Here is a 27,790-nt window from a genome sequence, read left to right on the forward strand (position 1 = left end):
TCCCAAAAAGTCCCGCAGAATAACGACTGTCGAGTTTCGTGCTCAGCTCAACCCTGTTTACCCAACACACCCAGAACAGCGTCTTCATCCACAACACAAACACTGTACAAGATCTGCTGACAAAAAGGTAAGGATTTACAAAAATTGATGACGACGGCGAAATCCTGTACAGGGAGAAAGTCCGACACATGACCCATCGGTGTTTAGACAACAGCCTCACCCCTGAGCACCTCGGAAGCAAACGAAGTTGCTGGAAGCTTCATTAGGACAGAAGTGGAATGACTGCGCTCCATCTAAATGACTCTTTGTACCTTTAAATAAAGCTGGTAATACAGACAATATCACTTGATAATTCATAACCTTCACACTGAAATGAAACAAGTGCAACGTCTCTAATCTGGACTGAATTAGCTGAGTAAGATTTGACATCCAACATCTGTGAGAGGGAAAAGATGAATCATTGTCTGAACCAGAACACAAGCTGTGCCTTTTCAGGGTTTTGTGATTCACACACTGAAAGGACAAAGCGTCTTTACAGCTCCTCAGCAACCTTGTCAGCAAGTTTCAAAACATTGTCCTCAAATGATTATACAGGCATATTTTAAAGAGAAACGGTTTGGAGGCAGTTCTCTGTTTCTTACCCAAATCAACATGAGACGGCAAAATGCAACAGAAACAGAGACAGAGATTCAAACGCACAGACTTCAATTGGTCCCATGTGGATCTTGGATTAAAAATAGCTGACTGATTAGTTTTTACAAAGAATTCACACAATCTTACTTATTTATGATCTTTGTAATAATGGAGCAACTTATCAGCTAATTTACTGCATGATCTTTATATTCTTACACTAAATGTTTAAGACGTTTTATATGCAGCTGTCGCACATGAAGAAAAGTCATTACACACTTATTGTGAGTTTTTGATTTAACAAAATTTATTATCTTATCGGAGTAGCACCATAAAATACTATAAAATAAAATAATATCTAATAATATCCCCCCCTCCACCACGTTTTTTAAGCCAAAAAGTCAAAATATAATTTCATTCATCATAGCAATGCTGACACAAATACATCAATTATATTAATATACATGTACAAATAGCATGCCTAAAGCCTGAGAGCCAGCAGCAACAAAATTTAACTTATAATACATTTTATTTATAATGCTCTTTTCATCTCGTGATCTAAAGGGGTGAAAAACAGAACCACCACTTTACAACGGATGAAACACATAAAACATAACAGATGTATATAAACTGTTAAGAATGTGAGCCAAAAATGCCAGCACCAAAACAAGAATAAATGAGTGTTGTATGGTTTGTTAAGTCGGTGCGCGGATGAGACGAACACCTTTGACATCGCCCGTTTGCATAAATACAGAGGGTAGATGTCAAAGCTGCCTTTTCCTCTTCAGACTGCAGTGAGGTTGGTTTCTTTCGTGCATTCTTTTCTCGTTTTGTTGTAATGTCAGTAAAATGCAACCTATCCGCACCTGATTATTGTCTAATAAATTTAGATAGAAAATATGTTACACAATTTAAACTCTGACTATGGTTGTTTTATTTAGACAAGCCTTTTGGTCGTCTTCTCAACACATACAGTACATTGTGGATTCTTCTTCTTCTTCAGGTAAAAATAGATTTCCTGTGGAATACATCTTCATCTGCATTCTGTCAGGGCAGAAAACGAAGGCAGTGGCAGGCGGGAGATTCTGCGTACGGTAAGCGCAAACCTCACTGCTTGACTTTAAAAGTTACAACTCTTAGAGAATGTCGAAAACGAGGAGAACAGCGGGCAACTGAGAAAGTACGGTAGTTAGTGAGTGTAACGCAGCGTTACACCAAGACATGACAACATTCATGTGTCAGCATGTGAGGCCGCATATTTTAACGAGAGGCAAAAAGATTCTCCCTAATTCAAAGTGACTTTATTGTTAAGTGAGGTCTAGTTCATACACAGACTCTCTTTTCAATTGGACATTTTCAAGGAAAATTTCCAAAAAGTAAAACTGACAGTCTCAAGATTTAAGTAGCTGCAACCAGTTGTAATGTAAACTAGTACTGAAATCACTGTCATTTCAATAATTTAAGTATTTTCTCAGCTTCATTTTTTCCCCCCTTTTTAAACTTGAAGCATTAAGTGAAATGTGTCTTAAATATCTGACTTAAATATTTAAAGAAATATATTTAAATGGAATATTTACTGAAAACTGGGAGCAATTTTAAAATTTGAAGTCATTTCTAATTACTTAAAAAATACTTAAATCCTTTAAGAGTAACTTAAGGATTTAGAGTAGTCTGATCAATGGTCCCATTATTCTGCTCTTCTGCTTGACGGCCACTTGGTTCCATGTTTCCAAATGCTTCACAGCTGGAGTCTGTTCATCAGAACCAAGAGTTTTCTGTTCCAAACTTTCTGCATTTTATCAGTATTTATGTATAAATAACTAATTCTTTCTTTCAAGTAAACTACTTCGACCTTTGACCTCCATTTTGTTAGTCATCGTATTGTTAAAAACAGTCTCAAATTGGGTTTTGCGACAGCTTCTCTTAAACAGCGTGCAGTCTGAATGATTGCCGTCACTGTTGTGTGTTTCTAACCTAGGTGTGAGAACGCAACACAGTTTGTCTTCTGTGGAGATTTTTCAATTTCAGCAGCTCTTAGGGTTGGTGTGATTAAACTGTGATAAAGGAATAGTGAAGTAATAAGAAAACAGTATTAATTTAATCTAAAACTGTTTTTTGTGAGGATTTATATGAGAATAAAGCACATTTTGTGAAATATAAAGTTTAATCCTGAATGTGGTTTATGTGTTACCTATACACATATAGACAATGTACATGTATGCATACATATAAGTACATTATGACATGTTGCTATGTATATATATACAATGACTGCCCAGCCATCTTTGAATTAGTCTTTATACATAATCTGCTAGAACTGCAGCTTCTAAAATCATTTAGATCCCAAGGGGAAATTAGATTATTAGATAAACAACAGCTTGGGCTATTTTTGGTGCCACTACAATCAGTTGTTCATAATAAGCTCAGTGAGAGTCATTCAGTGCAGATTTCAAAGAGCAGCATGGCATTTCCCAGAGTTATCAGATCAGATGTTGTGAGATTTTGTCCAACGCAAACATTTCATTGAAGTGGTATATATATGTTTAATACCCCAATTCTAAGTTCTAATTCGTATCCCGCACTGAGCAGTAGGTACTTCAATATAATTCAGTTTACTTATATACCACCATACACAACAAGTGTGAATCCTTGTGCTTTACAGTTGATTCAGTGAGACGCTTTAGGAAGATCTCCTCCTGGATGCCGACAGCAGGAAACTGTTTCCGTTGTGTTGTTGGCTTTGCAGCAGTCCCTCAGACCAAGCATGCATGTAGTGACAGCAGAAAGGAAAAACTTCGCTTTAACAGGAAATAATCTCCGGCAGAACCAGAATCGGGCTCAGCACTATCGACCAGCTGCCACAACCCAGAAGACAGAGCAGAATCCACAAGGAGAAACAGATGAACTGAGTGCAGAATTAGACTGAAAAAAAAGAACTCTTTGGATGAACATAAAAAAATCATGGAAAGCATTCCCACCTGATTACTTTGCTTTATTTCAGCACCATGTGATTCTGTTACTCCTATTTAAAGCAAATGTGTTAGGTCAACTTAATTTATTATGGTTATTCCAGTTTGAAGCAAATGTGTTGGCTCAATTTGATTTATAAAGGTTGATTCAACTCATTTACTATAGTTGGACCCAATGTAATTTAAAAGAGCCAGCCCAACTAATTTTCAATGTTTTTGGACCAAATAATTTACTTTACTAAGATTAATGCAAATTTAGTTGAAACAAACTTTTTTTTTCACGGCGCTAGTAGCTTGTATTTTTTTGAGACAGTAGGCAGACAGGAAAGAGGGCGGAGGACATGCGGCAAAGGTCGCCTGGACTGGGAGTCAAACCAGCGACGTCGAGGACTAAGGCCTCCAAACGTGGGGCGTGCTAAACCCCTGAGCCACCACGGCACGCCCAAGAAACCATCTTATGTTACAGTGGTACCTTCACACTACTTAATTAAGTTGATCCAACTCATGAACATTAAGTTAGCTCAACAAACATGCTTCATGCTGAAAGAAAGCTATTTAACCGTGTGGAAATCCTTTCCATGATTTAATTACGTTAATTCAAAGACATTTTTCTAAGTTACATTACATAAAGTGTTTTAAGACAGAACTGGGTGAAAGGGTAGAAAGAACACTCAACAATTAGAAAAGGTACAACAGAACTGTATTTTCAAAACCCAGCCGCCTTACTGTATTTCCATGCTGTAGATTTTACAGCCATTTGTTACAGTGCAGTTCTTAAATGCCAATAGTGCCCTGCAGAGAAAAACAAATATCTATAGTTTAATGTGTAACTAAAACCGCTTTGAAGTTTTCCCAGGCGCAAAACTGTTATGTCACGTGATCTTCCATGATCTCTCGTGATCCCCTGATCTCGCTAGACCCTCCTCGGAGGGAGATCAGTCTGACTATAATGAATCACGTTATGATTGTTTTATGAAAAACAATTGTCTCGCGTGTTATCCCTTGATCTCACTCGTCGTCTTCGGCACAATATCAGACTGACTATAATGAATCATGTTATCTCAACACGATTACATTTCATAAACGTTAAGTTGTTGAATTTCTTGTTTGTCCAACATGATTGTATCACGTTTTTGTTTGAAACATGAAATTATTTAGTTAAAGGTACATGATATTCTTTTGTTAATGTGATAACCCCCTAAGTTCATTTTTTTCCAGTGTATTTATGATGTTCATGAAAGTAAAAAAGTTAATAGCAAGAGAGGAAAAACGACTAGTTGGCAGGAGCATTACCTCAGCAGATGCCCTCCTCCAGGAAGGAGTCACAGCCAAACAGGATGCCAGACCGGGTGTAGCTCCTATGGAGAGAAAATCAGCTGAGAGGAAACGAAATGTTAACAGTTAAAATACCAGAAAATCATGCAAACTTGAGAGTAGTAAAAGAAGAAAGTGAGAAAAAGTGTCCAGTTTGTCCTGCAGTCGTCTAATTCTACGGCAGAGTAACTACAGAGATAACTCAGGATAACCTAAGACAGTCTAACTACATGTTTTATCAAAAAGGAAAGTTTTTGACAAAACATATCAAAAACTTGGGCAGTCGGGTTTCTGCCCCACTGACTCAAACCGATCTGGCTCCACTTATTGAGAAAGGATCTGGCCCATTCTGTGTTTTGAAATTCTAGGAACCAGCAGTAAACCTGCAGCCCGACGGTGAAGTGGTGCTGAGTTTATGACACATGGAACAATCGAATCTCTGATGAATGTTGGAGCTTGATTATTAAGAGCTTTACGTGTGAGAAGAGAATCTTAAATTCTGAAGAGAAGCTAAAACAGGAAAAAAAGATTTAATTGTCATCTGAACTCTTGCTGCAACATTTTGGATCAGCTGAAGGCTTTTAACTGAATTTTGTGGGCTTCCTGAGAGTAAAGGGTTAGAGTAATCCAGCATTGAAGTAAAGTAACAAGTGTATGACTAGTTTATTTCTAATATTAGCCACTTTTTGGAGATGAAAGAAGTAACTTCTAGAAACATGATTAATATGGGATTGAAATGACACATCCTGTCACTCAGCATGTGCTACAAAATATTAAAATGTCATAAGTGTCACTTATCAACTCTGGCCCAGGCCTGGGGAGGAGAGCTGAATATCGAGATTACTGATGAAATGTGGAGCAGTATCTGGAACTCTGCCAGAAAAATTACTATTTGTAATCGCTCCTGGGCGTTGCAACTTAAATTACTACATAGAGCTCACTTGGCCCCAAACCGGGTGTCTAAGTTTAAACCGGGGTCCTCTTCACTGTGCCCTAAATGCAAAATACATGAAGGCAGCCTCACACACTGTCTTTGGTCATGCCCCAAGATCCAGATGTACTGGGAATCTATTCTGGTTGAGACTAGGAAAATTATCAAAACTAATATTGATCTCGATCCAGTGTCTCTCCTCCTTGGTCTACCAAATAAACATATTAAAAATCAAAACAAGAGTAAGTTATATAATGTCCTAATTTTCTGTGCTCGAAAGAATATTTTGTTACAATGGATCTCTAATAAATCTCCTACTATTATTGGATGGAAGAGGCTTATTTTGGAATATATCCCTCTCGACTTTCTAACATGCCTCGTCCACTCTAAGACTGACATTTCTGGACGCATTTGGAAGCCCTTCTTGGACTATGCTGACGGACACTTATCTACCATCCTGTCTCGAGCATTTATAAATGCTTAGATGTGAATGATGATGGAAGTATGTCTGCCCCTTATCTTATCTTTCCTTTTGACTCTGGACTGCACTGCTGAGGTTTTGTTCTGTGTTGTGTTGTTGTTGTTATTAAACAAAAAATTAATAAACATATCTACAAAAAAAAAAGAAATGACACATCCTGGTCAAAAGCAACATTCAGGTTCTTTACGTTTTTAAGCCAATTTAATGCTGTCCAGATCAAATGAGTGACTGAACAGCTTCGTTTTCAAAGGTTCTGGTCCAAAAACCATAACTTCTGTCAAGACAGAATTTAAAAGAAGAGAGTTTAGAGTCATCAAGACATGTCTGCAATCTACCTAATAGATTGGATTCATCAGGATTTATGGATCGATATAGCTGAATACCATTAGCATAACAGTGAAAATTGATCTGATGCTGTCTGATGCAGAGCAGCGCAGAGCCCTGTGGTGCTCCACAAGTCACCCTGGATTGTGAAGAAGATTTATCATTCACACTGACAAACTGGAAACCGTCAGAGAGATGAGATTTAAACCAGCCCAGTGCTGGTCCCTTAATATCTACATGTTCAAGCCATTCTCAGAGAATATTGCGGTCAACTGTGTCCATCAGGAAATTAAGCTCAGACCAATATTAGAAAGATAGAAATGGGATTTTATAGATTTCAAAATGCACCTGTATTATGTACACAGCGATGATCTGGCGTCTGTTATATCATTAAATAAAATAGATCTAAGCAAATCCTTGTTAAATGTCAGTGTAAGGGAATTTGATTCCACTGATTCATTAGGCAGTTAAATTAGCTTGGTGGTTTTGATGGTGCCTTCATCCTTCAGCTTTGACTCACACTCGGCCTACAAGGAGAAAATGATGTGCAAAATCCATCCATCTATCCGTCCGTCAGCTTACATCCTTATCTCCAGTAGGGTTGGGAGGAGTGCTGGTGCCTGTACTGTCCTCTACAGGCATCAGCAATGCTTTTGCTGAAGCTCCTTCATATAGTTTTTGTAGTATGGATTGTCAAGACTGATTGTAATACATAAAAATAAATAAATCAACTAAAAATCATATACCAAAATAGCCAGCCTCTAATCCCTTACAGTGAGAGTGATTCCAGTTTTAAACTTGGCCGTGGCTCTTCTGCATCAAGTTTCCATTTTCTTCTTTTGGCTTTGAAGGTTTGCTGTATGTGAACTCATATTAGGCCAAGAGGCCGCCCTAAACGCACTTCAGGAGTGAGTGTGAGTGTTCACGGCTATGTTCACCACCTCTGTTACTACCGCCTCTAGGTCTCCATCCCCTCGCACAAGATAAAACGTGTAATAATGACGAGGAAAATTAAGATTTAAACATACAATAACAGTTCACTTTTGTATAATTGACTGAGTAGAAGTAACACAAACCTACGTTCAAGTTACATTACAACAAATATGCTTAGGCAACACTAACACTGTCTGACAGTCAAGACACATTTATTTTATTGCTTCAAAATTACTTGTTTTCAAGTAATAATCGAAAACAAGAGTGTTCTACTCCTTTACTTTGACGTGACGTGTCATTTGAAATGAGTAGTAAACCCACACATTTGTAGTAGTGCCTGTATGAGGCAGTTTTCCAAACTGTACTGTGGCCTACAGCTACATCCCCACATGGAAATATTGAGTTTCAATATAGAATATCAGCGTGCTGTGAGAACACAAGATTATAATGACTAAGATTAACCGATCAGCTCACTGCTCTGAGACGGCCGGTCAGGACCGAAGCTCCGCTCTTTTTCAGTTGTAGCACAAAGTTAAAAATGAAAGCCAGAATAAGAAATCACACTGAAAAACCACAACATTTGAGAGCTCTCACTTTCTACTGAATTCCTGTGTCTGTGGGTGTGCATTTGCAGATACGTATCTGCTGTTTGGGTTGCTGTATAAATGCGCGCTGTATTCCCGATGTGGCTTTCAGATAAGCAAAAGAGAGATAACTCTATTCTTTAATTTCAAATGTTTACATGCTGCAGGTGTCTATAAATGTAAGCAATATTTCAAGGAATGCCCATGAAATTTGTTTAATTACTTAAAAATAGCTAACAGCATGGTAGACATACGTTGGAAAATATGCATCTTTTATAGAAGACTTAAAAGACTTATAGAAGACTTTTATAGATTTTTTTTATATTAACATTTGCTACATCTAGCACATCAGTCAGAGTGGCTTGTGGAAGTATTAATACTTTCACAAGCCATTATTAATATTAATACTGTATTTGTATAAATACTGTATTCAGTCATTACATATATATATATAGTGCTCAGGACTTTGTCTGTGAAATCTAAAACTGAGCTAAAGTTTCATCTTCTTAGATGATCCAAACCTGTAAGCATTTAGGTGATTTGAGTTGTTCTGCAGTTAATTAAACTCCAATGTTGCATATTGATTAATTTGATTAATTATCACAAAATATATTTTTCACAAAATTTGATTTAAGAATAACCTAGAAACATCACATTCTTTTGATAAAACAAACATATTTACATTTTCTCCAATGGGTTCTGGATACAATTATCTAACACCCTCAGTGCTGTTCAGTCAAAACCTTTAATGACTCCATTTAGAGGGAAATTGTTTGACAGTAGTGGTAAGAAAACAAACACACACACACACACGCCCACATGTTTGCGTGGCTATCTTTGTGGGAATTTCCATTGACTCCCATTCATTTCTACAGCCTAATCCTTACCCTTATCCTAATCCTAACTATTACATACCTAACCCTAACCAAAACTCAATTCACACTTTAGTCCTAAATCTGACCCCTGACCGAAAAACAGCGTGTCCCCTTGTGGGCTTTGGTCCCCACAACGTAGTATATGTCAGGAAAATGGTCCCCACAAGGTATTAGAAACAAACGCATGCAGACGCACACACACACACAGAACACTCCAATTTCCAGCCTTTCTCAAGTTAATGAAAATGGTGCTCTTCCTATCTAGAGGAGACCCTTTGCCAAGCCAGAACATTGTATTTGTCATCATCAATAGAGGAAAATAATCCTAGGTTTCTTCTTAGTTGCCAAACTTACTCGGGAGTCATAACTCTGCTGAACCGTCAGTTCTCCCCGCTCTCAGCAGTAACGATCTCATGGGATCCTCCTGAAATAAAATTGATTCCAATAAAAACAAAATGACTGGCATCCTCCCGAACATGATCGCTTCATCCTCAGCAAGTGGTGCAGCACTGAATATAACTGTAGAAACGGATATGTGTTTGGACTGTTTTACGTCAGTTGAGCTTTCCGAGTTGTTAAAAATGTCGGCTTCGGAGGGTACTGACGGTGTCACGCTGTGAACGGCGGGAGAAGAGGCTGCTCTGAAGATCACAGCTAAAGCTACCACTAAGACAAGACATAAACAACACTGGGAAAACCTGCTTCTAAGCTGATATAGAGTTCCCATGGAAAATATGGTTTAAAGGGAAGAGGATGGAAGGGAAATGTGCAAGAGAAAAGAGTGCCAGGTCAGTGAAGGTGCAAGCGATGCACTCAGAGCCGTCAAATGAGGACTGGAACTTGACTGCACTTCACGAGCTGCAGGGGTTATGAAGAACACACTGAAGCAGTAGGAGACCCAAGAGAGCATTGGCTAGGCTTGGAACGAGCTTGAAAGAGCTTGTGGACAGGACAATGTCCTTGGAGCAGAAGGTAGCTCACAAGGAGGAAAGAAAGAGTGGCGAATACTGAAGACAAGATAATACGGATCGAATGGACTGTGAAATTCCTACTCTGAGAAGCTATGAAACTCTCAGAGAAACGTAACGGCTTGGAGTCAAGGACGAGGCACAACAATATCCATGGCTTTTCAGAAAGGGTGGGGAAAAACCCCCGCAATTTATTTCATAGTGCAATTTATTAGGTGGTGCAAAAGAAAAGGAAGAAGGTGAGGGAAGTCATCAAACAGCTGAAGAAGAAAAATGGCCAGCTCAAAGTGTTTCTGGACACAGGAAAGGAGACATTTACCGTAATGGAAGAAACGCCGCCTATGCTGAAGGAAACGGGCATCAATGTGAAGGAGGTCAGACTAGAGAGGATCCACCAGGCGACGGCGCAGACGACGAAGGGGAACAGGTGAAAGCAGAGGCAGATCTGAGGACGACATCGTCCACAATGGCACCGTAATAACAGCTAAATAACATCTACATGTTCTCATGCTCATCCTGATGGATGTTCTTAGTAGCCCTTATGAAACAAAATATATGTTGTGGTATATTAGAGAAAAAAATGTCAGTGAGGCACACAATGTATTCTCGCACATGAAACGTAGTATTATATTTTACAACATATTGCAAATTCTTGCAAATTCAAATATTTGCAAATATTTGAGAATTATATTTTTTTTAAATTCAAATGGAAAAATGTAATAATTTTTAAATGGAAAATTATTTCATGTAGTGTTTCCTCAGATGAAATTAAGTAATATAATGAAAATGTTTCTCATTAAGTAGCCTATAAACATCTAATGCTTTTTTTTATTGACAAATTCTCACTTTGAATAAAAATGTATTGTATAATTCATTCTTTTACTGTAGAGCAGGTTTGGCTGTAGTACCCAGATCTGGTCTTACACAACAGCAACGCCAAAACAAACAAACAAACAAATGTGATCAACATAATAAGCTAAATAACCCAGGACAAATTAACTCTTTGCTCTAGTACAGTCAGAGTAAAGCTACCCTATTTCTAACAAAATTTATTAACATAAGCACAATGTATAAAGTTTGAAATTGAAAATATAAGAGTAGCAAACAGCGTTTTTGGCGCAAAGCTGTTTTTACCCTTCTTTGCTTTACATCTTTTTGTGTAAATGTGATGAAATAAAAATGTATAATATATCAAGAATTGAGATAAACATATGCATCACTCAAAAATGCTGTTTTTGTTCATGGCTGAGAGACGTGCTACCATCCCCCCACTTCAAATCAGGCAAGTGGTTTCACCGCACACGTCAGGAAGTCAGGTGTGCAACATGTATCTTCACCCAACAATGCAGGAACAAACTTTACCACTTCCTAAGCACAAGTTAGAACTATTTCTCTGTTTTTTAGTGGCAAAAACAGGATGGAATTTTTTTTTTTTCTATGTAGAATAAAAACACAGAAAAACAAAATCTGAGTGGAAATTTATATGATATCAAACCTTGACTTTGGTTTTCAGGCTCTTCCAACATACAGACATCAGGTATGAATATATAAACTTCTGGTGCTGCATCTCCTTTGTCAGACTTTCCCCAGGGCAGCTGTGGCTACAGTGTAGTGCACCTTGGCACAGTGTGTGTGTGTGTGTGTGTTTGTGTGAATGGCTGAATGTGGTGTCTTCTTGAAAAAGCGCTGTACATATACAGGCCATTTACCATCTTATGTTTGTATAAAGCTGACATTTTTTTCTAAGTTAGTCATTGCTTCTGGAACTATGATGAATGCTTTTGATCAGTAAAATCTATTTTTATGATATATTGCTCTTAAACCTGCACCTAACTCGACACTTTCAACTCCTTGCCATAATTAACAACAATAAAACCGAACCTACTCATTTTGTCACTTTCACTCAGTATCATGACTGACTCACCAGCAGCTACTGGCTTATTTGCGTTTTACAACCTTTCATGTTGCTGATCTGTAGATGCATCCGATTTTGTGATTCATGGAATTTACATTGTTCAGGTTTGAATCCTTTTCTTCTCCTTAAGCATAATATACCTGAGAATCAGTACTACTACCTGCCTTTGTCTTTCATCAAACTGAACTTTCCCTACAGGTTTCTTTAATATTCCACACATTTACATCCAGATACAGATGTACTATTTACAAGAATTTAGCAAAACACTTTTTCCAAATGTAAACCTAAACAAAACTTTTTCAAAACTAGAACTTTTTCAAGTTCTAGGATGACCTGTTGTACTTCACAGGTGGTCAATGAGCAAGAAGTAGGGGACACCCTACAACAAACTATCCATAGTCCCATCTTTGGGCAACTTATTTGTGCTAGCATGTTTTTGTACACTGAGTGGAAGAACATTGGTAAAGTGCCACAATGAAACCTAAAAATATATACACTTTTAAAACAAAACAAATCATTCTGTCATTTCCTCAGCTTTCCAAAGCACAAATGCTGCCGAAATCACCACACCCCTGGACAGACTGATTTAAACACATCTACTGGTTCACCAAAACCAATAAGTGCCTGACTGGAAACACACTGTTACACAGTTCATTCTTGCACACTCGGTAAATCAAGGTGCCGCAAAGTCAGCCGTGCTGCAAATGGATCATTGAGTGTTTCTTCTCAAAGGTGAACTAAATAGTAATTACAAATTTGCTTCTAAATCAGACAATTAGTTATGCAACTTACTAACCTCGCAGCAGTGAAATCATAGAATCCCATACGAGGGATGGAAACAACAAATTGAGTTACGATTTGTTGGTGAATGGTTTATTATATTTGAATTAAATTAGCGCACAATGCAGACTTTAATGCTAAATTCTGATTTATTTATTGTTGTTAAATCCACATTTTGGTAACACCACAGGTCATAAACATGACATAACACCTGTCATGAACATGAGTAAGTCTTCATGAATATTTATGACTGTTGTCATAAAGTGTCATGATTTACTAAATGTATATGTAATTAAACTTTAGCTTTAATTACAAGCTACATAATTTTTAAAGTTTAATCAGTAATACATTTATAACAAATTTATGTCAGATTATGATTTCTTGATTAACGTCAAGTTGTCATGACGAAGACATTTTGAATAATGTCAACTTTGTATTAAAAGTGTCATGATTTACCGAATGACACTTTATGACAACAGTCATAAATATTCATGAAGACTTACTCGTGTTCATGACAGGCGTTACGTCATGTTCATGACGGTGTCATGACAGTCTTATTCACAACCTGTCAAATAAAGCGTTACCCAAATTTTTTTATGTGGTCGTTCACATTTCCAAATATATGCAACTTGTATGTGATCTCCCGATGTGAACTTCAAACTATCTGAAAGTGTCTCCTTCCCATTGCACTTACTAATAACTATTGATGGCAGAACAGTATCATTGTTCATCCAGGCATTTTTTTATTTTGTAGCTGCACACGTTCGCCTGGTCATGGTTTGTGTTTTATCAGTTCTATGAACAATTCACTTAAAAGTGCTTCTATGTTGTAAATTAAATAACTGCACAGAAACTGGAAACTTAAAATCAAGCTTACTTTAAAAGATATACAGCCTAATTATTTTGACTTAATTCATATTTCTTTGGAAATTTGTAAAGACTTTATAAATGTCTAAAAGATTTAAGTGCCGCCATGCTTCTTCATAGCACAGTTATTTAAAAGTCGGTGTTTCTTTTGCCTGAGAGCTGTGCTCTAGAAAGTAGTTTGCGGCTGTACTATGGCTCAGATTTGGTGGTTCTCTAATTTTTATTTTGCCATATATATATATTTTTTTTTAGTTTAGGAGCATAATGGATGAGATACAAAAGCATAAACAGAGGAGGCCATCTGTGCTGCGTCATGTTCCACAAGCAGCTTCCAGACAACAACATGGTAGGAAAATGTTTTTTTGTGACTTGCTCCAGTCAATAATGCACATCCACGGCAATTGTGCCACCTAGTGCTGACTTTAGATCAGTCTGATTCTCAGCTTCAGCGTTGTTCCAAAAATATGCAAGGTCTTTTTGGATTTTGTCTTTCAAGAAATATATTTCTATCCACATTGCCTCTATGTGTACATAACAGTCCAACAAAGTTTTTTTTTTCTGCCGTAAAATTCAGACAGTAGTGGATCTGGGTCTCTCTGTAAAGAGGAGGTGGATACAGATCATCTTTCCTGGTCAAACTCCTCTCGGACGCTGCCAAACCCAAGCCTTTATCTTTTGTCACCGAGAGGAGACAATCCAAAGCAACCTTCAGTCAAGACTGGACTTAACAACGGGTGAGTAAATGCAAACTTAATGTATTTACTACAACTGTTATGACAGAGCGGTATCATTCAGTGTCCAGTAGTTGACTGACTAAAGCAATACATGTCAGTAAAGATCATAAAGCAAAACACTTAAGAATGATGATGTAAGATGAATGATTTAATAAAATCTGGATTTGTGGAAATGTTATAAAGTCACAGTGCTGTGATGAGCACATCTGACACGAGATCCAGAACACAAGCTCTGCCCAAAACCGTAAACAAAATACCAAACAGTAAAAACCTTTCAACTTAGCAGATTACTTTTTTTTCTTTTTTTTTTACCGAATCTTGAAGAAGAGGAATAAAAGTCCTCAGAAGTTTAGGCTTGAATCAGACAGAGAAGAGTCACAACAAAGAAGGGACCAGGTAGTGAGCTTTGTGCAATAATTTACCATTTTGCGAACTACAGTGTGATACTGCAGGAAGCTGAGATGAGATTTATGACAGATTTTTGCAGCTATGCAGTGGTGTCCATCATTCAGACACTTTGAACACAAGAACATGAACACAAGTACAAACTGTGTTCCTTCTCTAGAAAAGGATCTAAACTTCAGCCATACCTGTGACATCTTACAAAGGGCTTTATTTCTTCTTCTTCTTGGTCTACAGGAGGGATGGTTAGGAAATACCCTGCTGAAAGGAGGCACTTAGGAAAAGAAGAGAACAAACTCATAATCCTTGACAGAAAATCAAGTTTATGTGGGTCCCTGGAAAGCAACAGATACAAAATAAGTGTTGAGCACAACCTAACAGAGATTCAGGGAGCTAATTAAAAACATACTCGTCAGATTGATATTTTCAATTTTCCATCAACCAACAAGTTTGTTTTTAAAAAGAATTAGACTGAAATGGAATCAAAGAATCCTTTGCTGCTGCTCAGTGGGGAAATCCAGGACTACAAGCAGCGAAGTGACAGGAAAACGAGCCTGGCAGAAACCAGCCCCTTGTTAAACGCTTTGCTTCAAACAGAGAATTGCTTCCTGGAGGCCTGGACTCTTTTGAGGTTTTAATTCTTACCTAATCTCTAGTGTTTGAGGCTGTGAAGCTTATCGGAAATCGTCTGCGCTGCGAACGACCGCCATGACCCTTGGGGCGCATCCACACCAGTACTGTCTAGTCCATTTTAATCAAACTGTTGATCATTTGTCTAGAAAGTCCGGTTCACTCGTGGAGGCGTGATTGTGCAACTGAACTCTTATTGCGGACCAAAAAAAAAAAAACCCAACTCTGAGTCCGCCTAACATCCTGCGTCTCGGTTCGGTGGAAGCCAACCCAGGTGCGGTTATATGTGGCTGCGAGTGGGCCGGAGACCTCTCCAAAAGCAGGAAGCGAACTGTAGCACAGCACCTTCTGGGTAAATACAACTGGAACAAATGTGTGAGTCTAGCACCACCGGGGGAAATGGTTTGTGGTCTTTTACCAGAGACAATAGAGAAATCCTACAACCGCTAAAACCTGATGCCACTCCGGTTCTGTTTACATTTTGTGAAGAAGGAAGCTGCGCTGGTCTTCTTGGGAGGTTTTTGTGTCGTTTCCTTCAGCAGTCGTTGGTGCAGCGTCATCACAGGCGAGAAGGTGAACAGGCTTGGATCGTCCGACGCAGCGCAGTGTGGACGCGAGCCGCACCAGCTGAAAATGTAACAAGTGCAGCAATTTTCGTCCCCAGTTGAACCGAGTCTGTCAGGCGTGAAAACATTATGACTCCCTGGTGTATTTTCAATACACCACTTTTGTGCTTCATGTGTGGTGGCTGTGTCTTTCAAGTTGGTCCTTGTGGTTGTCAGAAAAGCAAGGAAGAAACAAAACGTGATAACTTCTTTGACGAATAAGAGATTTTCAACTGTTTGTTAACACTGAGAATGACGAGAGACCTTTCTATTTCTCCCAGGATACCAGAAGGGATGAGTGCACTGTTTGTGAGTGGTCTTTGCCGCTGGCCAGGCTGCGGAGTCATATTGGAAAATTTCTCCACTTTCTTAAAGTAAGTCAGTTCCTAAACAGAATCCTAACAACTTCCCATAATGCAGCTGTTGGACGTAGATGTTGACAGCCTCCAGTAGATATTTTTCTCACCTATTTCTAAGACTATTAAGCGTAATATAGCTATTATATTACCTTCTGTTGTTATGAAAATGTTACACATCTAAAATAAGACAATAAATTTGACTTTGCATCATAGTCATGTCTTGCAACCTTTTGCCAAGCAAAATCCATTCAAGAATTTAGGGGAGCTTCACAAGGAGGAGACAGAGGCTGTATTTCAAGGGCATGTCTTCGAAAATAAAGTTTTTAGGATGCTGAGGAAATGCTTAGACGACTTTGAATTATTTCGTGTTTCAGGCACCTCCACTCTGAACACAGACACAACGACAAAAGCATTGCTCAGTGGAGGGTGCAGCAGGATATCGTGCAGTACATGGAACGTCAGGTGAGACTCCATTTTAGGTGCGCTTGAACTGGATGTGATTCCTTCACAGACTCTTACATTTTCTATATATCTAGAAAAAAAGTATTGTGTGGTCTTCACAAAATAATACATTTGTTGGTGATGTCCCACGTGGCAGATTGTTTTAGGTCATTCAAAATAAATTCATTTTCTCATGTCTATAAATCTTTAATTTCGGTTTACAGCAACAGTTCTCTCTCTTTCTCTCTCTCTCTCCCACACAGTTTTGTGTTTCTGTCCATATTAGGACTTTGTATTGACTTCCATTCAATTCAGTAACTACGTTCATGCTTAACTCAGATATTTTTCCTGACTCTAATCATTTCTAGTATATTCCTAACCTTAACCAAAACCTAATTCACATCCTACCTCAAAACTCTGACCCTATAAAAGGAGGCCCACTCTTATGCACACCGTGCCAAATAAACTGTTACCAATCGGTTTCATTAAATGTCATGTTCTGTGTTTTCTGTGTGTTTATTTTGAGTTTCCTGTGTCTCCGTGCTGTTCTGTCCTCCCCTTGATTGTTCCCTGGTGTCTCTCGTTTCCTTGATTACCCTCTGTGTATTTAACTCCACCTGTGTTCCTTGTTCCTCGTCGGGTCCTTGTCAATGTGACTGGTCCATGCGTGTAGCCTGTTGCTACCAGTGCTGAGCCCTAGCCTTCCGCTCTACTGTGCTGCCAGGTTTTGTGGACTTTTGGACTTATTTAAGTCTATTTCCATCATTAAACTTCCATCATTCATCTCATCTGGGTCTGCTGCGTCTCCCTCACCGCTTCCACCACAACAGTTTATGACATTAAATTGTGACTCCTGAGGTCTAGATATCTTTATTTCCTGACAAATTCTGTGGTAGGGTTGATTTTCAGTATCAAATTAAATAAGACTTTTAGGCACTTGTTTTATTTTTTAAATTCTAAGACGCTTGAGGTATTTTAAATATAAAAGTATTTAGGCATGTGGCGTTACAGACTGTAATGCATGGACCTATGACTCATTGGAAAATGTCTTTTTGCCTCTACATAGTGCTTGCAGTCTAACGCAGAGGCACCAGTCTAGGTTTAAGAGCAGCGCAGCTGGAAAGGAAAATGAAAGAATACTGGGAGAGGCTGAGTTTTTCCACTAACATGAGTGTTCCTTGATTATGTTTCACATTTTCAGTCGCTAAGCAGACTGGTTTTACAATGCAACATTCACACATCACAAGTCTGCTGGAGAAACCAAATGCAACACGTCGTAGCATCTTTCCTTAATCGACGGCAGAATTTGAACTCCACAGTTAATCCATCGCTCTTCTGTTACTTTGGAGCTCTGCAAAACACGACAAATTTGATCACAGCCTGATGTGACCCGACATGTTCTGTATTTTTCAGCTTGTCCTGGAAAAGCAAAAACTTCTCGCAATGCAGCTTCATCTTTCAGAGAACAGTTACTCTAACCTGGTATGTAAGATCGTTTTAGCTCATGTAGACAGCAGGATGTTTCTTCGTTGTACATTTGAACACTAAAGAGAATGTTTGCTTGTTTACATTTGCTCTGTAATTGCAATCAGTGGAAAGTCTAAATAAAAATCTTAAATTCCAAGAAGGGCGAGTGGCCGTGGCGCAGCGGTGGAGCACGGCCCATGTGTGGACGCCCCGGTCCTTGGCTTGGGAGTCTTTGCTGCATCTCTTCCTTCTCCCTTGCTGTCTGACCATTATTGAATGAAGGCCATTAGAGTTGACAAAACCTGAAAAAAATTAAAAAATAATCAAGATGTCACTGTTAAATCTTAATTTATGTCTTGTAGAATAAGAACATGAAATGATTAGTTTATGTCTGTTTTTATTTTATTTTTTGCAGAAAATGTGAGTTGATGCTAAGCTTTTTTTCTGTTGCTCCTCCAGGCTCAGGTGATCAACGAAGACAGAATCCAACTGAGGGAACTCAAAAATCCAAATCAGACACTCCAACATGACTGGACAGCTAAAGCCTCCACACACCTTCTGCCAGGTAACCTGGTGATCACATTCACCACACACACACACACACGGACACACACACACGCCACGCCCACGCCCGCCCACGCACACCCACACACACTCCCACCCCCACACCCCTATATGCTCAGGTGTGATATTAGACAGAGAGTTGTCTTTGTTTAGCCACTTATCGCAGAGAGTTGTGTGCTCTTAAAACCATTGGTGTTTGGTGAAGAAAAAAACTCAGTTAGCTACATTTTACAAGAGAAAAAAAGTTAAAGTTATTTTAAAAGCTGTCATAGCCCTTATGCTAACAGCTGTTTGCATATCGATATGACCCCTGAGCATATTTGCTTGTACTTGTATACGTGTGTGACGGTGTAAGTTTCCAGGCTCCCTCCCAGCTGGCAACCTGCTTATGATCCAGACTTCAGATGCTGGTCACCCTTGTGTTGCTGTGGACTCTTCTGTTTCCTAACTTGTCACCAAAGTTTAACAGATTATCTGATTTGTCTTTGCATTTCTTTACTAGCTTGTTGACCTGTAGTGGTTATTTTGCAGATTTGTTTCCAGGTATTGAATGCTACAAATACAACAACATCAGGCCTCCATACACCTATGCTTACCTGATAAGATGGGTAAGTGCATTCGAGTTTTTAAATGACGTCAAGGTTCAGAACACTGCAGTATTACTGCAAATACAAGTCAGTTGTTGGCTTAGTATGAGTGTGAGGATACTCGATGCTTTCTTGTAACACGTTGCTCTTATCTGTGACCCTTGTTTTGTAGTCTATCTTGGAGTCTCCAGACAAACAGAGGACTCTAAATGAGATTTACAACTGGTTTACTACCATGTTCTTCTACTTCAGACACAACACAGCAACATGGAAGGTTTAAACAATTCAAGTGAATTCTTTCTGTACACTTTTCATCTCCCTAACAGAATCAAAAATGTTATCCATAGCAAAAAAAAGAAACAAAAAACATTTCCTTACTCATCTTCCCAGAATGCAATACGTCACAATCTCAGCCTTCACAAGTGCTTTGTGCGAGTGGAAGGAGAGAAGGGAGCTGTGTGGACCGTGGACGAAACAGAGTACCAGAGAAGGAAGGGGCAAAAATATCACCGGTAAAAATACTGCAGGATTTTTTTTGCAGCTTACTGGAATACATTGCAAACTTGTTGAATTCGTCACACCTCTTTCACATGTTGTGTTTTCAGAGACTGCCCAGTGAAGTGGCTGACTTCTTACTCCCATTTCTGTTCAGAGGAGCCGACAGCAGCAGACAGCAGCACAGTGTCTCTCCTGTTGTCTCGATGTTGAAGTCTCGTCCAAACTATACATTCCTGGATTCAAAGTCATTGCTTTTATTTGATTTTCTTATTGTTTGTTGGCCTGACCATATGTGTTATGCTTGAATTAATGGTTGTTGGTTGTATTAACTAAGACCACTTATTACACAAACTGAATTCTAATTGTCCTTTTTTTAAAAAAAAAAACAGTAAAAGATTAAGGTAACAAAATAAAGCCTTTACTTACAATTTTTATATAGACCTGAATTACAAAGAACCTTTAGTTTACAAAAAATGAAATGGGCCACAATCGCATTCAGTCCGATTCATCCAAAGATTATAATTGAAGTTGATTGTGTTAAATCCAGTAGAAGTGGGGTAAAAAAACTAACTTTAGAGCTGCAGTGTGAGCCTGTTATATATAAAAAGATTTTTATTTTTTTTTACATATTTGTTGAAACTGCCACTCTGATAATAGAAATTCTGTGAAAAAATTCAAGATCCTCCTCAAAATTAACCAATCAGAACCAGGAGGAAGATCTTAGCGCCGCTCGATTTGCCAATGACAAAGAGACAACTTACTACTACAGGAAAATGTCTCATCTGCTGTCATCGGTGGCTATGCTAACCAGCCATGCTAACCAGAGAGTAGGGCTGAGCGATATTGTCAGTGAATGATATCACAATATATATCTTTAAATATATTGATATCAACATCGCAGATGATATCCCACATTCTCTGCTTTTCTTTCCATTTCATTCTTTTTACTGGATTTGCCCAAATATGTAACTTCACCAACTTCACCGCATCGACGGGAAGATGAAGGAGGCCATGTACGGCAAAATCCTGGATGAAAACGTCCTCGCCTCGGTCAGGGCACCGCAAATGGGTCCTGGGCGGGTCTTCCAGCATGACAGCGACCCAAAACACCCAGGCAAGGAAACAAAGGAGTGGCTCCAGAGGAAGCATACCAACGTCATGGAATGGCCTCACCTCAATCCCACTGAAGAATCTATGGAGAGAGCTGAAGCACGCCTAAAAACTGCAAGGATTTGGATTTGATCTGCAGGGAGGAGTTACTGTGTGCACACCTTATAAAAACTAAGACACGTCTGGCTGCTGTGCTCGCCAACAAGGGTTTTGCCGCCAAGTATTAAACGATGTTTCACTGGGGGGTCAAATACTTATTTCCTTCTATAAAATGCAAATTAATTTCTTTCTCATTTTACGTCATTTTCTCAGTTTTCCTTTAGTGTCACTGTTAAAATAAAGCGGGCATAAAATTATGAGATGTTTCATTTATTTTTTTTTGTATAAAACATGTTAGAGTCAGTGGACGATCAAATACATATTTCATCCACTTTATACAAATATATTTTAAAAAATTTAATAAATATAAAATGTTATTCATTAATTTTCTTTTAATGACTATTTAACCGCTGGGCTGCACAGTGGCGCAGTTGGTAGAGCTGTTGCTTTGCAGCAAGAAGGTCCTGGGTTCGATTCCCGGCCTGGGGTCTTTCAGCACGGAGTTTGCATGTTCTCCCTGTGCATGGTGGGTTCTCTCTGGGTTCTCTGGCTTCCTCCCACAGAGAGAGGTTAAATGGTCTTTCTAAATTCTCTCGCCCTAGGTGTGTGTGTGTCCTGTCTGTTTCTGTGTTGCCCTGTGACAGACTGGCGACCTTTACAGACACCCGCCTCTCGCCCGGAACGTTAGCTGGAGATAGACACCCTGCCGACCCCACGAGGGACAAGAGTGTAAGAAAATGGGTGGATCGGCTATTTAACTGGCTTTGCTGTTTTAATTATGAAATTTAGATTTATTGTAGTGAAGTTGTTCAGTTTTGCAATATGTAAACCTTTGTTTCATGAATGTTAGATGATCTTCTTTTACAGGCATTTAATTATTATTTTTTGTTTTTTGTATTTTTGCCTGGTAGATAACTTCATTAATAGTTATTAATAGTTTAGTTATATGTGACACTCATGTTGATTCTACAGTTTTAAGTTGAATGGAATAATTTAGAATGAATAAAAGTTAATTGTAATTTATGCATTTTTAAATGCATATTTCAAAGGCCTGCCAAATATTTTCAGGGGCAACAAATATTTTACTTGTCTGGTCAATATTTTCAATTGCACCATATATTCACTAGGTGGCAGCATATTTTCTTCTGTCAGTCTATGTTAAAGACCTGAACACAGAAGAGATGTTCTTTTGGCTTAACTCTTTCTCCTTAGGCATAAGTGTGTTCATGCACTTTTTTAAAAGGTTTTATTGGCTCTAGTGGCCTTTATTTAATAGTGAATTTACAGGAAAGAGAGTAATGAGAGAAGGAGAAGACATGCGGCAAAGGTCGCCAGGCCGGAAATCAAACCTGCGACAGCCGTGTCGAGGACTAAGGCCTCCATATGTAGATTGTGCTTTACCCCTGCGCCACCACAGCACCCTCGAGTGTGTGCATGCATGATTGTTTGTCCTGTGTTGCCCTGCGATGAACTGGCGGGCTGTCCAGGTGACCCCACCTCAGAACCCCTGGTGACCCCACAAGGGATAGAAAGACGCCATCTATAGCTCACTCCCCACCAGCCGAAAAAAACCAGTGAGAGAAGTGGAACCTTCCCTTGCTGATATCAGCTCTCTGGCCTCAAGGAAACAGAAATCAATTAGCTTCTTTTTCCGATCTTTCCGAAGAGGAGGCCAGTTATACTGAGAGCCAGTTATGGAAGAGGAAGTCCACTCAATTCATTGCACTGGAAGCAAAGGAAACAAAATAAGTCCCCAAGTAATCAGAAGACGCCACCAGAATGCAGTTTGGAGAGCAAAGAAAGACTCTCCAATATGCAAGAATCAAAAGCAACTGGCCTAAAATCAAACAAACTAGAGAGCTGCGTAAGGCGGCATTTTACAACGGCCACATTGCTGGGACAGATGGTCGTACAACGACAAATTATTTAATTGTAACTTGAAAAAGAAGTTCTCTCAACAGGAATGCTTACTTAAATGTTCACTGCAACTCTGTGGTTATCCACTTGTTCTCAGCAGCTGGTCATTGTGAGGCTTGTTTTTAGAGCAGTTAACTAGACAAAGAAACCTAACCAGAGTAACTAAGAAAGGACTAGTTACTAGTTACTAGTAACATACACATATTCATCGTATATGTTTATTCATTTACACGATGAATAAACATAACTACAATCTCTAAGAAGGAGCTGGAGTGAAAACAGAAGCAAGGCAGAATTAAAAGCGAAAATAAACTGGAGCCCAAATAACAGCAAAACCCAAAACAAACTCAAACAACCAAAGATCCTGACACAGACATAACTAGAACCCTGGACATGTGTACCAAAGTTTTGTCATAGTTCGATTTCTCACTAATGAATTGTTTGAAGTTTTACAGCCAGAGGGACCAAGTCTTAAACGTTGCCCCTGCCACTGTATTTTTGTTACAAATAGCACAGCTTAAGCTTTGCATTTAAAGTTCTCGCTGCACTCTTTAAAGATGCAAAGTGAACTTATTTGGATAAATTCACTTAAAGCCTTTAGCTTAAAGCAACTCCCTCCACCAACAACAACCTACGCCGCATCCTTCTCACTGGGAAAAACAGCGTCTCTCCTCAATCACACAGCCAGCAAATCTATAACTATGAATAGCTATTATCCCATATATGACCTCAGCTCATCACAGAATAATAAAAAGACGCGGTACTCCTGTCATAGTCACGCCTTCGCCCTGGAATGTTGTGAGAGGACGGTTTAGTCTACATCTGTGGAGTAGAGCGTTTACACTTCCTGCATGATGCTGGTGTGAGAGTGAGAACCAGTGAGCGAGGATGGTGTTGTAGGGGATCAGAGCTGCTTTGGTTTTCCAGTTCTTCTCTCTTTGATCCGTATCCCCAGGCCTGCCTCTCTAACTCAGGCCTCTGCTTGTGATTCCTGACAACTGTCGGCATGAGATAAGGAGGTGGAAGGGGGCTGAGTGTGCGAGGGGGGAGTCCCTTTCTGGAACCCAAGCCCCCCATCTGCCCCACACGATGTAGCTTCACAAAACACGCTTATGTATTTACTAATAATAGTTTGTTTTTAAAAATAAATGTTCTGAATTATATGCAAGAAATTCAAGCAAACAGAGTCCTGAAGGTTGGAAAATAAAGACTCCTGAAGGATGGGCAGACGACTCCGTGCCTCTTTTTGTCGAGGAGAAAAGGGTCTGCTTTCATTTTCAGCTGCTGTTAAATGTTGAAATAAACAGAAATAAGCTCTTTGACTGGGCAGCTTGTCAACTGGCATAGTACGGTTTCAACATATCCAAAAGGATAAGCAAATATTTAGTTTTTTCCTTCAACCAAAAATAGAACCCTAGAATGGTTTGTTGAAAATTACAAATATCCTGGTTTAGTGGGGGAAAAAAAGGAAGGCATTTTTTTTCCCCCTTCTCAAAAATTCTGACCTGAAATGTTTCCTCTCGATTCTCCTTCGGTAAATTTAAACTTAAATTCTGATTTATAGAGTAATTATTTAAATACTGTTAATATTTTACTGCAACGTGAATGAGGAATAAGAAGCATAGGACAGGTTTTAAAAAAATGGTTTTACCTTCCGTATCCCTTTAGCCAGTGATAGTTTCCTGTCACTGCTGACTGCTGATGCTCCGTTTTGTATTCCGTCTCTAATTTACGTGGCACAATATTTAGGTTTAATCAAGGTGTTTTTCATTTTGATTTAACTGCATAAAGATTATCAGCAGTCCGGCTGCGTTAATCTGTCTTATGCAGACATTATTTTGCCTGCACAATTTTTTAAACATGCAGCAATCATAATCTGTATGACCTTATAGGCATGCAGACAACAGCGTTGGGCCAGAAACGCACTGGAATCAAATAATCTGCGGCTTAAAATTGGCATTACTGGCGGATATTTCTCATCTATTTTTTAAAATAAATACTTTGTAAATGTTCCAAGTATTTTGATAAGCAGACTCTGTTGTGTATCCTTCTCACCCTAGTGAACCATTTTTGCATGCCAGTTTCCACCTGTTTGTTCTAATGTGCTAAATATAGATGCAAAAACAAACTTAATAGACCGTATAGGCGGTAAGTCAATACATCCACCTCTAAGTGGTTTACTCTCCCTGGTGATCAGCACACAGCTTTCACACCGCCTGAACTTTTCCATATTTTGCCACATTACAACCGCAGACATATAAATCTGTTTCATTGGAATCGAATGTGGAGGCACAACAAAGAGTGTTATACAATTTTGAAGTAGAAAGAAAATTATACGTGATTCAAAACACTCTTTGCAAATAAAAAGAACTGAAATTGTGGTAAAAGTATTCATCCCCCAGAGTCAAGAGTTTTAAGAATTACATTTTTTTTTTTTTTACCCCTCCAGGGGGTATTTTTTTGTGGGCTCTAGTGTCCCTTATATGATAGTGGGCTGACAGGAAACGGGGAAGGAGAGGGGGGAAGACATGCGGCAAATGTCGTCGGGTCCGGGAGTCGAACCCGCGACGGCCGCGTCAAGGACTCAAGGCCTCCAAATATGGGTTGCGCTAACCGCTACGCCACCACGGCACGCCCCCAAGAATTACATTTTAAAGGGGAAGTATTGTGCAAAATCAACTTTTTTGAGCTCTACATTGTGCTATAATGTTATTCCCTCATCAGTAACATGCCTGTTACCTTTATTCTTTTATGCATGTTTGTAAAAATCCTTTAATCTCCTGTAGTGTAATCTCCAAAACACCTGGTTGGACCTGGCACCACCTTCGAGACGCAGCTCCTCCCCAGAGCTGAAGTCTTTAGTGCTTCTGCCTCACAGATTAGCCCTCCGCTACGACTCTCCCACTCAGCTCCTTCAGACTAGCCAGCAGCAATTAGCAAACACCTGGTGAAACATCTTCTTAGCTCAATATAGGAGCTACTCTGCAACACTGCCGGAGTTTCAGAAAGAGTAGGAGTTTTTAAAGAGACAGATGCCCAATTTCAAGGCATTAAATTAGGAAGTAAATTTTCTTTTAAGTCATATTTGGCGTATACATCATTTTTATAAGTAAGGTTAACATAGTTTCTAGATTATGCTGTAGGATGGCACTACATGCCTGGAAAACAAATACTTCTCCTTAAAGTTGCACTTTTATGGAATGGAAATGCTTCCAATTCACAAAGGTCTATTAATTTCCAATTATGAGAGCAGCGAACAGTTCCGATCACAATACGAAAATCAGATCACTGCAGCAAATTGCAATTTAATTCCTGCCTTTTCAGTCACAGTGTAGATGAACCTTGTGGTTGTGGTTGTGTGATTTGAAATTCCGTGAAGCTTCTAGTAGAAGCCTTCTGGTATCTTACACCTAGCAACCCAATTTTCCTTCCTCGCTCCTGGGAGATGAGTGCCCAGGAATGAGGAAGTGACTGGAGTAGACTGAAGGATCCAGTGAGGAGTGACTGAAAATGAGAAGCTTAAATACTGGGAACTTGAATGCTGATACAAAGGAACTGGGAGGATCAGCTAAGTAATCGCAGGTGTGAGAGGAGAGAGCAGAAGGCAGACTGAGGAGAAAGAGAGAGAGAGAGAAGTGGTACAGGGGTGAGGCGGAGCACACTGGGGACTAGGAAATGAATCTAACACTAAAGAATAACTACACCGTAGAAAAACATTAAAACTAGAGTAACTAGGAATAACTAGAAACAGAAATAATCATAACTAGAAACACTAAGAATTACTAAACTAAAGTAAAACAACAACAGGACTGACACAAATAAAAGAGGAACAAAGAAACACATGAATGAACAAAACCCAAATAAAACCCCCCAGATCCCAACAAGGTCTTGATGTGGCCCAAAAATGAAAGTGAGTGTGACACCCCTGTGTTAGAGAGTTAATCCTATATTTCTTTCTGTATAAAGTAGATTTGCAACCTACATAGATTAAACGACCTTGCATGCTTCATTGTACTGTTTAGATACTTTACTTTCTTCTCTTGTTCAGCACACGAATTGCTGCAACTTACCCACACACCGCTAAGTCCTTGGAGCCACACATACTGTAGATAAGAAGGGCACACACGCGCACGCCAACACACACACACACACAAGGAAACGCCTTAGAGGGAGCAGCTCAGGAATAGATAAAAACCAGTCGCCCTTCTTCTCCTGTACTTCTCTTGGTCTCATCCTTCAGGAGAACTGAGCAGCAGTCTCTCGCTGCAGAGGTGAAGGTATTTAAATCAACTAATCTACCACAGGAGTGGTAGATTGTGGCACTTAATCTACCTGGTAGCTAATGGACTACAGCCAGTGTTGTATAGTAACGAAGTAAAAATACTTCACTACTTTACTTAAGTATATTTTGGAGTACTTCATACTTTCCTGGAGTATGAAAATTTTTGATGACTTTCACTTTTACTTCACTATATTTCCGAACTTAATTGCGTACTTTTACTCCGATACATTTTCAATGTGTGGTTTAGTTACTCGTTACAAAAAAGTGAGAGAGAAACGCAAGTGTTTTGACCCCACCTGCTGATTAGCAAGTAGCAAGCAGCAGAGGTGGGGACTCGAGTCACATGACTTGGACTCGAGTCAGACTCGAGTCGTTAAAATCACGACTTGAGACTTGACTTGAAAAAATGCTCAAAGACTCGGACTTGACTTTGACTTTCATGCCATTGACTTGGGACTTGACTCGACTTGAAGCTGTTTACTTGAAAAGACTTGATATTTTTTACTCAAAGTCTTAAAATTTAA

The 27,790-nt window shown here is 39.1% G+C and overlaps 3 protein-coding genes across 7 annotated transcripts in view; 2 read left to right on the top strand and 1 right to left on the bottom strand.

Annotated features, from left to right (window-relative positions):
- LOC116721371 (tumor necrosis factor receptor superfamily member 14-like) overlaps nucleotides 1-27,790 on the top strand; it is a 1,133,408-nt gene that overhangs the window by 310,902 nt on the left and 794,716 nt on the right. The window lies entirely within an intron of this gene.
- Nucleotides 1,385-21,325, top strand: LOC116721316 (forkhead box protein P3-like). Of its 4 annotated transcripts, none has more exons than XM_032564983.1 (12): nucleotides 1,385-1,429; nucleotides 1,634-1,724; nucleotides 13,824-13,917; nucleotides 14,146-14,305; nucleotides 16,224-16,316; nucleotides 16,676-16,763; nucleotides 18,156-18,224; nucleotides 18,669-18,774; nucleotides 19,317-19,381; nucleotides 19,533-19,634; nucleotides 19,751-19,872; nucleotides 19,966-21,325. In XM_032564983.1, the coding sequence occupies exons 3-12, from the start codon at nucleotides 13,836-13,838 to the stop codon at nucleotides 20,066-20,068; spliced, it is 990 nt and encodes a 329-aa protein (XP_032420874.1). In that variant the 5' UTR covers nucleotides 1,385-1,429; nucleotides 1,634-1,724; nucleotides 13,824-13,835; the 3' UTR covers nucleotides 20,069-21,325. The 4 variants fall into 4 exon arrangements, with proteins under 4 accessions (XP_032420874.1, XP_032420879.1, XP_032420858.1 ...); XM_032564967.1 differs by having other exon boundaries at nucleotides 1,387-1,429; nucleotides 19,305-19,381; XM_032564975.1 differs by having other exon boundaries at nucleotides 1,387-1,429; nucleotides 13,829-13,917; nucleotides 19,305-19,381.
- Nucleotides 18,231-27,790, bottom strand: part of LOC116721138 (paired box protein Pax-7-like) — a 41,094-nt gene continuing 31,534 nt past the window's right edge. For both annotated transcript variants that reach the window (XM_032564684.1, XM_032564693.1), the window contains exon 9: nucleotides 18,231-18,511. In XM_032564684.1, the coding sequence (XP_032420575.1) occupies nucleotides 18,240-18,511 (272 nt within the window). In that variant the 3' untranslated portion in view covers nucleotides 18,231-18,239. The remainder of the gene's footprint in view (nucleotides 18,512-27,790) is intronic.

The sequence above is a fragment of the Xiphophorus hellerii genome, chromosome 1, assembly GCF_003331165.1.
Source record: "Xiphophorus hellerii strain 12219 chromosome 1, Xiphophorus_hellerii-4.1, whole genome shotgun sequence".
NCBI lineage: Eukaryota > Metazoa > Chordata > Actinopteri > Cyprinodontiformes > Poeciliidae > Xiphophorus > Xiphophorus hellerii.